This window comes from Dasypus novemcinctus, chromosome 8 (genome assembly GCF_030445035.2).
Source record: "Dasypus novemcinctus isolate mDasNov1 chromosome 8, mDasNov1.1.hap2, whole genome shotgun sequence".
NCBI classification, from domain to species: Eukaryota; Metazoa; Chordata; class Mammalia; order Cingulata; family Dasypodidae; genus Dasypus; species Dasypus novemcinctus.
In genome coordinates this window covers 110,080,024-110,093,094 of record NC_080680.1, presented here as the reverse complement: position 1 = coordinate 110,093,094, position 13,071 = coordinate 110,080,024, and the positions used below count along the sequence as shown (strand labels likewise).

Below are 13,071 nucleotides of genomic sequence, written 5' to 3'. Positions count from 1 at the left end.
AATAAAACCACATCAAAAAATGTAGAACATATAAGCAAAGCCTCAAGCCCTCTGAGAGTTACCCCAGCCAACTGATGTGCATGAACTCAAGTATGTTGTAGAATCTGGGTCCCCATTATTATTTCCAGAAAATATTAGAAAAAGAGAGAAAAGGGATTTTTTTTTTCTTTTGGACTAAGGAAAATGTTCAGAGATTTACTGGGGTAATGACTGCAGAACTCTGTGATGGAAGTGAGGGCCACTAAGTATATACTTTGGATAGAATGTGCTAGGCATGGGACTGCATAACACAGTGAACCACGTGGTAGAAGATGGACTGTGGTTAACAGTACAAATATGAGAGTTGTCTCATGAAATATACAAATGTACAATGCTAATACATAGTGTTAATAATGGGGGGGGGGATGGAGAAAATATACCAAGTGTATTAGTGGTAAAAGTCTAATCAAGTTCTTTCATAATCTGTAACAAATGTTTCACAACAATTTAAAGTTTTGGTGGTGGGGTGATATATGGGAATTCTGCACATTATGCATGATTGTTTTGTAAGCTAACAACTTCTCTAATTAAAAAAATGAAAAAAAGAATATCTGGGTTCAGCTTGCTGGGATGCTAGTCAGTCTGTTATTAATAATTGTCAAGCCTCCACACCCCACAAATTTAGACTCAATTAGAAGAAATCTATCAAGTGATCAAATTAGGCACTGTGCTTGGCACTATAGCAATCTAGAGGAAATCTACACTGCCTCCAAGTTCTCTTGTTCTTGAGAATTTAAAAATTTCCAACTGGGACTGTCTCTGTCACCTGGTATATTTATATATATATATATATAATTTTTTTTTATTAGAGAAGCAGATTTACAGAAAAATCATGAGGAAAATACAGATTTTCCATATAGCCCTTATTATTCATACCTTGCATTAGTTTTACAATTGTTGAAAGGATAGTATTATAATTGTATTATTAACTATAGTCTTTAGTTTACATTAGGATTCACTGTGTTGTACAGTCCTATGAGTATTTAAAAGTTTTTTATCCTTGTAACATATATACAACCAAAAATTTCCCCTTTTAACCACACTCAGATAAATAATTCAGTGCTCTTAATTATGTTCACAATGTTGTGCTCCCATCGCTACCATCCTGTCATTTAGTCTTGATTGATGCTACCTTCTGACAAGCATATTTATACCTTTTATTTTCCATTTCCCCATTTGAGTCCTGTTTTTCTGGAACTCCAGTGGACTTCTGAGCATGAGCACTGTCCAGAGATGCAACTTCATTCCCACTTTTGAGCAGGAAATTTTAGCCCTGACCACCAGGACCAACTACCCTAATTTATGGGCCAGGTGAAAATTAATAATGCTAGACCCTTTGTTCAAAGATCCTTAAGAATTTTAAGATGGCAACAGCAGAGCATTAAACCAAGCCCAAGGCCTCTATAAGCACAGTGTCCTGGGTGACCATGCAGATGGCATGCATAACCTTGAGGTCTTTCCTGCTGACCCCAAGGGCTGCTGACACTCCTTTTGCTGTGGAATTTTCCAGGCCATAAATACTGCCTGTTAGGAACAATGTTCCCTGAACCCCACATTTTGTTTCAACTTAGAACCATCCTCTACAGACTTCTGATCTAAAACTGCTATAGGTATTCTGAGCTCTTGGGACAAACAATTCTCCTTAGAACCTTGCCTTTATTCAGTTGTAAATGTTCTAGTAACTTATGCTGGTGGAATTACACATCTCCATTATATGATTTTCTGGAGCTGTGGGGTAGGACTCTAGAATTTCCTTTTCTGTTCTAGTCATTTTAGGCAGGCTCAGCTGCAATTTTTTTTCTATTTTCATATTATTATAAATTTTTCAATCTCACACAAAAGCAAATAGCCTAGTAAACTTCCATGATTCCAACATTCAACAGCAACAATTATCAACATTCTGCCCATTTTTGTGAAGAATTTAAAAAAACATAACCATATTACCATTTTCATTACAATAACCCATCCAAATTAGCCCTTATTTCTTAATAACCTTTTATGACCAGATCAGTTCAATTTTTATCCAGTTGTCTCAAAAATGTGTTTTTAGATTTGGTTTGGTGAATAAGGATCAAAAGGGATACATACATTACGTTTGGGTGATATTTATTTTTTGAGGAAACTAATTCATCTTCCCTGCTAAATTTACTGTATTCTTGATTTGGTTGAACTGCCTCTATATGGTGTTGTTTAAGCTGTTCCTTATCCCCTATTACCTATAGATTGATAATAAGAACCAGAACTTAATTAAAATCAGCTTAATTTTATTTTTTAAAGGGCAGATTCAGTTGCATTCTTAACATTTGATCCTGCTTCTTAAGTTTTTGTTTTACCCCCATGTAAGGCTTACATTGCTACTTTAAATATAGTAGTGCTTTCCTTGCTTTCCCTTTCCCCTGGCTTTTGGGTCCAACATTTGTATTTCTAATATTCTCTTCTAGATTCTGTCTTTTAGAGTCCTCAGGAAAAGATAGGAAGTTGAATTAGTCTGTATCTGCAAAAGGCATATCCAGTTTTCAAACAAATCATCTTTGCTTTTATCTCCTTGAATTACGTAATCCTTTGTAAGAGGTAATCTACAATTAGGTCAACATTTAACACAATTCTAGACTTGATCTATCATTGGCCTGCATATCTCCCTTTTAATATATACACCCCTGTATTTTCCTTTAAATTTCAAACTCTACAAATTTCAATTAACAAGAGGAGCTAGGTTTCAAAGCATTGTGTTAATTGAGTTTTCCTATATTAATATTACATTCTGTGCTTATGTCCTAGCAAAATAAATAGCAGAAGCATAAAATATTACATGTATAGACTAAAGGACAATCAAAAAATTTCCATAATAGTTTAAAAAGAACACTGGATTTGAAGTCAAAGACCTGAGCCCAGGTTTCTCACGCATCAGTTTTATAATCGTAGGAAAGAAATTTAAATGAACTGGATTTCAGTTTCCACATTTGGAAAATTTAAGCAGGAAATTAGTTGATCACAGAACTCTCTTCCAAGTTTAATGATTCTGTGATTCTATCGATCCTTCAAATTACTGTAAATCTGAGCTTCCTCCCCACTATGTAGTTAAGGGTAAAATTCCTGCTCATATCAAAAGAACATCCTCTTCCTTAAATCAATAGGGATTCAGCCTCAGAAAGGAATATAAATGTCCCATACTTTACCTAAAATATTCTTTTTCTTTTTTGCCTGATATGCTCAACTCATTTTCTAAACAGTTTGGTAGATTTTGTCTGTCCTCCCACTTTAACTGTGATACAGTTAAAGGTGTAACACCTGAAGTAATGTTTTCTGTTCATTGAACAAAATCCTATCACATGCTTACTTTGGTCAGGTACTCTTCTGGGTACTGAATACAGCGGTGAACAAATCAAACAAAGCTTTTGGTTTCAGAGAACTCACAATTTAGTGGGGGACACAGTAGACAAGTAAAAATTCTTAATCGTCTTAAGATAATTTCAGATAGAGGTAAGGTCTGAAAAGATAACTCCCCACACAGGATGATGAAAAAAGTGAATGGGGGAAGGATATGCTTTACATTGGGTGATCAAGGAGGGCCTTTCTGGGGAAGTGTCAGTTAAACCAAGATTTGAATGATATCAGGAACCTCCCGTGGAAAGAGATGGGGGGGGAGGGGGGGAGTGTTGCATGCAAAGGAAGAGAAGGGCAAACTCCTAGCCTGGGAACAAGCTTGATGTGCCATGGAGTAGCGAGCAATGTAGCAGAAAGGACTTAGAGGCCAGGGAATGGAGTTTGGTATTAAGACAGTGGGAAACACTGAAGGATTTTACATAGGGGACTTGGTCTGATTTGCACTTTTTTAAAGACCACTCTAGCTTGAGAGTTCCTTATAGGAAAGTCACTCACCACTTCTGTCTTCCTAACAGTTTTTGCCAGAATCCTGCGGGCTCCCGAATCCCACAATGTCACCTTTGGCTCCTTTGTGACCCTGCGCTGTACAGCAACAGGCATCCCTGTCCCCACCGTCACCTGGATTGAAAACGGAAATGCTGTGAGTGGCCACTGCATAGGGACTTGCCTGGGGAAGGCCCAGTGGTGGTGAATTTCAGGATAGACCGTGTATTTGTAGAGTTACCCTGATGGCTGTAATTGGCCTCACCTACACTCTCCTGTTTTGAAGCCCTCCAATATCTTTTGTCATTGAAGCCATTGCCATGGAAATTGAAATCTAGGGGTTTGTGTCTCTCCTTGTATCATGGAATAGTGGAAAATCAAATTCTCTCCTTTGTGCCTTTGTGTAAAGTGGGAATGGTAACAATTACTTCACACACGAGTAAAATAATTTTCATAAAACAAATTAAGTGAAAGATTAGTTGACTGCTGGGGACTACTTTAATAAAAAGTAATCCAGTATTAGAACCCATGTCTCTCAGTTTAACAGTGTTGCCAGCATTTTTAGTAGTGATAATAATAGCAAAAGTATTTTGTGATTACCGTGAACCAGGCCCCATTCTAAGCATTTTATATCTAATATTTCATTTATTCGTGCTACATGTTTGAAGTGAGCATCTATTAGGAATCAGACCTATTCTAGGCCCTGTGGATACAGCAGCAAACAAAACAAGAAAATTCCCTGCCCTCATTGAGCTTATGTTCTGGAAGGGAAAGACAGACAATAAAATCAAATAAATAGGGGATATATATTGAATATGGATAATGTTAGGTGCTATGGAGAAAAATTAAGAAAAAGAAACAGTGTCACTTTGGGAGAAAGATTCCATTTTCAGTACAGCGGTCAGAGTAGTTTCATTAAGAAGGAGGTTCATTAGATAAGAGGGCACAAGGTGTGCTGGACAAACAGCAAGAAGTCAGTATGGCGACTGGAGAGTTAGTGGAGGAAAGAAGTAAGAGATATGTGTAGTGGTTGTGAATTATATATGCAGGTGTAGGTCATTGAAACAACTTTGGCTATTATTTGGAGTGAGATGGTTTGCCATTGTAGGACCCTTTCCATTGTCTATTTTTCCTGCTGTTTCTTATGTATTGTGTCTTGTTTACCCATATTTTTAGTTACCTTTGATTACCTTCTGTTCATTTTATTAGAGATAAAAGTCAGGAACAAATTTGAGGTCTATATGAAGGTACCTAACCTCCAGAAAAGAGGTTTGCCTCTGCTGGAACTAGGACTTGATACTGGTCTGAGACCATCTTAAATCAAGTTCAGGGCCTGCAGCTCCTTGATGCACTAGATGATTAGCATGGACTCAATTTCCTTTTGTGGATTATTTCACTTATAGATCTCTTCCTAATGTCTAGTTCTTTGAAATCTCAGTTTATTATGTCTTCTATTATACTTCCCACTCTTACAGGTCCTGAGTTTTGATTTGTGTCCCCCCCAACAGGGCCATCAAAAGGCAAGTTCAGATATTCTGGGATTAGCAAATCCTCCAAAAAAATGAAAGATTTCAAATTTGTTACATTGGTTAAAAATACTTTCCAAATATTTTTTGTTGATTTCAGGGTGAAAGTTGGTCTGAATAACCTAGCATATCAATACCAAAAATAGGAACCTTCATAACTTATTATATATTATATATTGTTGATTTTAACCCCTTCTTTATGTTTGGTTTGTACTCAGTTTCTGATGATCTTTATGACATTAAGAAAATTTATTTTTATTCTTTAATACATGTTTTCAATAAAAATAGATTCTAAAGTTACTGAAATGCCTTATAATTATATCAACTTTTTGATGAACTTGTAATTTTTCCATATTTTAATCCATATGTTAAACCATTCTTTCAATTTTTTAATACATTGCCTTTTTGTTTAATTATGTAGTTTCAATTTGAAAAACAAAAATGGTCTCTATTTCTTTTAGTGGGTTATAGTGATCCAGTTTTGTTAGTATTATGCCAGCTGTGATTGGTAATTTCACGTGTCAATTTTGCTAGGTAATGGTGTTCAGCTGTTTAGTCAAACACTGGCCTACTTATTACTGTAACAGTACTTAGTAGGTAGGATTTGCATCTATAATCAGTTGATTGCATCTATAATTAACAAAGGAGATTGTCCTCAGCTATGCAGATAACCTCATCCAATCAGTTGGAGGTCTTACACGAGAGAATGAGGGCTTCAAAGATAAGAAGAATTCATGACTCAATTTCAACATTGGCTCTTGCTGGAATTTCCAGCCAGGCCAGTCTCCCCTGGGGAATTTGGACTAAGTACTTCAATATCACCTTTATTGGAGTTTCCAGCCTGCAGCTTGCCCTCCAGAGTTTGGACTTGCTAGCATCCACAGTTGTGTGAGCCAATTTCTTACAACAATCCTTTAACAATATACGTATATTCTTTTGGTTCTATTTCTTTGAAGAACACTGACTAATACACTGACCTTATAGAATTTACATATTTTCCTTTGATGTAGAACATCACAAATACTGAAAATATTTTCTCTTTTCACTTGGAATTTAGACTCTTTACTAGAATGTATCCTTTTTCTTTTTAAAAGATTTATTTATTTCTCTCCCCTTCTCCCCCCACCTCGGTTGTCTGTTCTTTGTGTCTATTTGCTGTGTGTTTTTCTTTGTCCGCTTCTGTTGTTGTCAGCGGCACCAGGAATCTGTGTCTCTTTGTTGAGTCATCTTGTTTTGTCAGCTCTCCGTGTGTGTGGCGCCATTCCTGGGCAGGCTGCACTTTCTTTCGCGCTGGGCAGCTCTCCTTACAGGGCACACTCCTTGCATGTGGGGCTCCCCTACGCGGGGGACACCCCTGCGTGGCACGGCACTCCTTGTGCGCAGGCCAGCTTCACATGGGTCAAGGAGGCCAGGGGTTTGGACAGCGGACCTCCCATGTGGTAGACAGACGCCCTAATCACTGGGCCAAGTCTTCTTCCTAGAATGTATCTTGATTTGTGTCTGCTTTAAATAACGGGTAAGGAGCTTGAAATGCAAATCTCTTAAGCTCAGGGACATTTTCCTCCACAATACCTTTCATTATTGTTTCTCTCTTCTCTATATTTTGCTCTATTTAGACTCCTATTAAATGGATTTCCCTCAATATTTCAATCTTCCTCTTCTTTTTGCTCTTTGTATTTTCATAGGTGGTAGTGGAGAGCAGAAGGAGCCCTACTTAGTCATTTTTTTCTCAAGCTCTAATGGCCAACATAATTGTTTACCATAAGAACCCACTTTAGAAAATGTCATTTACAAGTTCTAGCCCAGAGGCAAATGCCTCAACCTGGAAATCTATACATTCATAATAGTTCCCAAAGTCCTTTAATTATCCTACTGACTGTCTCAAAGTCTGCTCCTACTCAAGGTCGTGCTGCCTGAGCTGTGGAATTTTCCATGACTGGGTAGGGAAAATGTATCCAACCTCTTCTTAGGAAACCTCTTCTTTTGTGTTAGGTTTCAGCTACTTGGTTGATATAACTTTTTTTTATCATTCCAATGCCATCTTTTTATATTTTCTAGAAATTGCTCAAAATTTCTGGTCCTTTGATTATGACACACTTCAAGTTTTCTATTGATTTATTTTTTCTAATCTTAGATTTATCTTTTAGAATTTCAGGTAGAAAAATAAGAGTTAAACATGTGGGCTACGATTTTATCATTGAAACTCAAGTGTTGAATAAGCATAACTTGAATGTAATACAACCTTGGTTTTTATTTACTCTAACCTTTTAAATTTATTCAACACAGCTACTTCTTTCCCCACCACTGTCTCTGTGAATTTTTCTTGTCACTCTTAGGTGATTTTAAATCACTAATACCATCTCATTTTAGTCATTTTAAATGTCTCATCCTAAATAATAAGCGAAACTCCAACTTCATTCATAGGTGAGACATTTCCCTTTATCCCTTTCTAAGTACTATTGCAGGCATCCTGCCTGTCTGCTAAAAAAGGGTTTTGGTTGGCTCCTTAGCTCATAGTTACTCATTCTTTCCTCCACTTGCTAACTGCTATTTATGACTCCTAAAGGGTTGGGGTAGGAGGAAAGGAGGGCAATAACTGGAACAGGGAAGTCCTAATTTAACTGACATTCTTTTAAGCTGGCTTTATATCTTCTGTGCCTGACAGGTATTTAAAATTGACCTTTTCCCTCACAGACACATTCATGATTCTTTAGAGACCGCCACTGGGAATATTCAGGATGATACCAGTGATATATTTTCCTTAGGTTAGTAATACCCTCCTAGCCCTAATTTGTCAGTCTATGTAAGGTCTTTCTGTTGAGGGTCCCATGATTCCACCAAATGCTTCTCTTGGGTGGGTTTAAAATAACTCCAAATGAGATCTTTCATAAAACCTTTGCAAGCACAGACTCTAAAAGCCGTGACCATCCAACAAAGCCACCTCTACCTTGCTCATCCCTTTGGAGCTGCTAGGCAGCCTGACTTTGTCCTTTAGATTTTGCAGGTGAGAATCAGATTCAAGTCCACTGTGCCCCCTAAATGCAGGGGACATATATCAACTGTCCAGATGGTCCAATTGAGGCTCCTCTTTCATGCCTTAAGGAGACTGGGTACATGTTCAACACTGTCCTTTGGGTAGGTTGGGAATGTCTCTCAATACAGCTAAACAAACCAAACTTTAATTAGTCACCTAATTCGTTCTCAGCTATTTTCATTTCTCAGGACCCCAAGGAGCATTTCTCTCCAAATATCTGGTATCTTGGCTGCAGTGTATATATATCACCATATTATAACATGTTAACATTAGAATTTTATGTTCAAAGGAATGTTCCAAATGGAATGCAAGCAGCACAGGAGAAAAACAGAAGATTTTTTTTTAGGTAGGCAACACCTTGCGGTACAATTCAAGTCGTATTAAGCATGATGTCTACACAGTCTGAGGCTCATTCCTTTTGTGGACTTGAACTATTGCTAGCCAAACAACCTTCTCTTTTCTAGGAGAAACACAAAGATTCCCATAATGGTTTATTTTTTTCTCATAACATATTTCTTAGTCCTAAATGGCTTTTAACTCTATTTTAAACTCTTAAGAGTTTTCCTCATCTAAACTAAACAGCAGCAACTAAAATGCCACTTTATAAGCATATAACTTCAGGGGTGGTGGCCTAGGAATCAGGAGACATAGGTCATGAATGCAGCTCTTCAGCTAATGTGATTTCGTGGAGTCAATTTACCTCTCAGACATTGGTTTCCTCATGTTTATAATGACAGAGATGCTGTGGTGCCTGGAAAAGATGATCTCTAACATGACATCAGGGCTAACATTCTCTAATTTGTTAAGTTACATTAGACTGATAAGTAATATAGTCCCTGTTTTCCTTCAGCTATCTAATAAAACTTCAAGTGTCATTTACAATTTGAATCCTATCCAGCAATATGCTTTCTGGCTCCACTATGGAAGTGGTCATGCTTGTTTAAGCCTCTTCAGGGCAGTATGATGACGTACCCTAAGAAAATTAGAGAATTCATCATTTTATTTATAATTTTAGTAATTAGTCTTACTCTGTGAAAGCTGTAATAAAGAAAAGGGAAAGTCATAGGCTTTAAAAAAATTTAGTATCTCCATCTGAGTTCAGAACAGAAAGATACATGATTATTCCCTCTTGGTGCTCGGGAGTAAAAAGAAAGCGAATGGTTTGCGTTAGTTTTGTTCTTATTGAGTCGGCTTCCAACTTAATCATTCATGTCATGCCTCAAAAAAGATCCATCACCTCAGATTCTAAAACAGGAATAGAACAAACTAATAGTAACTTTCCTTCAGGAAGAAAGCAAAAGTACATCCGCAGTTCTTATGACCAGAGAGAGTGTGTTGCTCTGACAGCCAAGCTGCGTTCTTGATACTACTACGCAAGTCCAAAATGAAATTGAGATGGCTTTGGCCACACTGACACAAATCACAGGAAACGGGAGCAATTTCAGGCATTTAATGTAAAAACAGCAAACCAGAAAGTCCACCGAGTCCAAGAACATGACAGCATCCGCAGCGCTGTTATAATTTTTCCTGGATTGAATAAAGAAGAATGCAGAGCTGGGAGATAAGTGGCGCAAAATTAAAGTGTTTAATAATGGTGCTTCACTAACAACAATGGTACAGGTATTTTAAAAGATGTGAATGTCCTTTCCTCACCTCTGTGAAGAGACAAGTAAGCTAAAAACAATGAATAGTTAGAGTCCAGGAGTAGGAGAAAGAAAGCCAAGGGGCATGCCCCAAAGGAATTAAGAAATATTTTTGCTTGCTTTCTGTGGAAGCATCATTAATTTTCCTGTAAACTTGTGCTCCTGGATGGACTTCTTGAGTGAGGAGTAATATTCTTTTTGTTTTCCAATATTATAAATAAAAGTTTGGTGAAAATAGAATAGTGCTTACTTTTTTAAAAGAAAATATCCTTGTATTTTTAAACAGATTTCTTCGAAGTTGCACCAATATCTCTATTATTCTGACATTCAAATATAGAAACGTTGCATGTATCATTTGTTTTATCCAATAGTTTTTGCAACATTTTAAAAAATTAATAATTTTAATTTATTAGAAGAATTTTGTAAAATAAACAGCCAAATTATCTATGCTGAAGATTGTGTTTTTGATTTTTCTAAAGAGGAAGCCCACCTATATTTTACATATATATTTAAAGCAGTGTTCCAAAAGTACATGAGCTTTGGAATCATCTTATCTTACTTTGTATATGTAGGCAAGTTTCTTAAGTACTCATTGTTTTAGTTTCCTCATCAGTAGAATGGAAGATATAAAGTGTTTGGGGAAGGGTTTAATTAGACAATTTGCATAAAGCACTTAATCCTATACATTGTAAGTTCTGAATCAATGTTGCCCATAGCTGTTGTGCCTCTGTTAAAACTACCTATTTTTAAGGGGAAAGTGCCTAGCTATGCTTAGCTCAAAAAGAGTGATTTGGTGTTTGCTTGTTTTTTAATTACTTGTTATTTTGAATTTAGTCAGAGAGGTCAGGTCAATGATTTGTCAAGGGCTTTGCAGCATATTAGAAATAGATTTGGAGACTCCTGTCTCCTGAAATGAAGACTGAAGTGATACCCTCCAAGTTGTTTTTGTTTTCCTACCAGTCAAAGCTCTGAGAAAGATGATGACCTGTATGATGATTTGTATAGCCTATGCTATAGGCATAGTCATCCAATCTTTCCATCCATGATCCTCGTATTATCCTGGAAGTGTTTTGAAAACAGTTCTTCAGTTTGTTTCTTGTCCTATATTTCCATATATATACTACATTAAAAGCAAATGTTGCAGAGAAGCCGAAAAAGCAGTAGAACACTGGGGTGAACGTCACAAAGTAGCCATCTTACCACTGTAAAGATAATGTTTTCCCCAAAACCGTGGGACCCTCGACATGAGGGCTTATATCTTCAGAGGGAAGGAAAGGAACACCTGAAAAACCAAAGCTAAAATTTTGTTTAAACTCCTCCAGTGTTAGGAAAACCACTATTCCTAAAACCTCCCAGTGTCTGACACAGTACCTGAAATAGAATCAGCACAAAACACATACTAGTTTCCTACTCCCTTAGCTTTAGGAAAGCTTTGGCTATTGCAAATTACTTTGTTATACTAAGGCAAAAATTTGCCGTACTGTTGCTGATACTCGTTGATCCTAGATATTCTTTCTGAGACTCACTCAGGATAAGTCTAAGCCTTTTTCAACATAAAGCCCTTCAAATATTTGAAGACAAACCCCCAAGCGCCCACCTGTCTCTTCCCTTCAATTAAATGCCGCTAGTGCCTTCAGTTATTCCTCATTCATTCAACTAGACTTTAAGGCCTCAAAACAGGACCACTGTCCTTTCAACTCAGAGGACATTGCTTTTGTACTTCCTGAATGTATTGCCCAAACCTGAACCCAACCCTCCAGGTATAATCTAAACAGCACAGACTAATTTGAGATTATCATCTTTCTTGATCACATATATATTAAGAAACCAAAAGCCTTCTACATTTTTAATAGCATTATCATGATATCAATTTTTATTGAGCTTCCCCAAGCATTATTAGGCCAAATCTTCTTAAACTGATCTGCTACCAAGACCCAGTTTTCCTATCTAGATTTGGGTGTTAGTGTTGGAGAAAAACAGTGCTTACTGTGACATGAAGACTGATGTGACCACAGGCAGAAAATTTATTGGGAAGCTCTCCCAACAGAGGGGGTCTAAGAACAGGCTTCAGCCCACAGACCAGCATGGTGGAGGTCTGAAGAGAGACTTCAGCCCCCTTTTGGAGGGGATTTGAATTTACACAGAACCTTTCCAGGCAGGGAAATGATAGTTGGTGGGAGGGGGTCGAGGGTCCGAGTGAGATGCAGGGGCCAAGAGGAAGCACTAGAGGTGAAAAATTTCCCTTGTATGGCTAGAGGGTAGTGGGTTAGGGCGTTAGGTTTTCTTGGAATGCTGGAGGAGCAGGTGTTTCTTTGACCTGTAGGGAATAAAAGGTTTTTTATCTGCCTTTGATATGCAGGTAGTGAAGGTCTCCATCTCCCTTTACTCCCATTTCTACATGGTTTCATTGTCCAGCCTTTGGGGAAGAGCCGTGCCCTCAAACATGTAGGCTTATGGGGGAGGGGGCTTGTCTTTTCCCAATGCATATCAGGGGTAACTGAGCTACAGCTTATTAATTATTGCAAACCTCTTAACAGTTACTTTTTGAACTCAGGAAGGCATTTGTCAAAATTGCTCCTTGCTGGCCTTTTAGGACATTTTGGAAGAACAGGTAATTCATAGCTTAGCCACAAAGAGGATCTCAGCTTTAAAAATAAGTTTGCTTTAGGGGGAGTTTTCCTTTTCTATTTCCTTTTATTTTTATTTTTTTCTATTTTCTACTTTATTTTCTAGAATTTAGTAATAACAACAAAAAGCAAATAGAAAATAATGTGAGATTTTTATTTTAAAATATGGTTGGCCGAAATAATTACATAGATCAAGTTTTGTGTGGAATATTTCAGTAGCCAGATTGGAAAAGGCCAATATATATGACTGTGTTCATCAGAAACAACATGTAAATTTCTCTCAGTCTATTATCCATTTTCCGACGATATACAGAACCAGGCTATTACAACTTCCT

The 13,071-nt window shown here is 37.2% G+C and overlaps 1 protein-coding gene across 1 annotated transcript in view; it reads left to right on the top strand.

Annotated features, from left to right (window-relative positions):
• MUSK (muscle associated receptor tyrosine kinase) overlaps positions 1 to 13,071 on the top strand; it is a 130,650-nt gene that overhangs the window by 60,768 nt on the left and 56,811 nt on the right. The window contains exon 7 of the mRNA XM_012518456.3: positions 3,939 to 4,063. Coding sequence (XP_012373910.1) covers positions 3,939 to 4,063 — 125 coding nt within the window. The remainder of the gene's footprint in view (positions 1 to 3,938; positions 4,064 to 13,071) is intronic.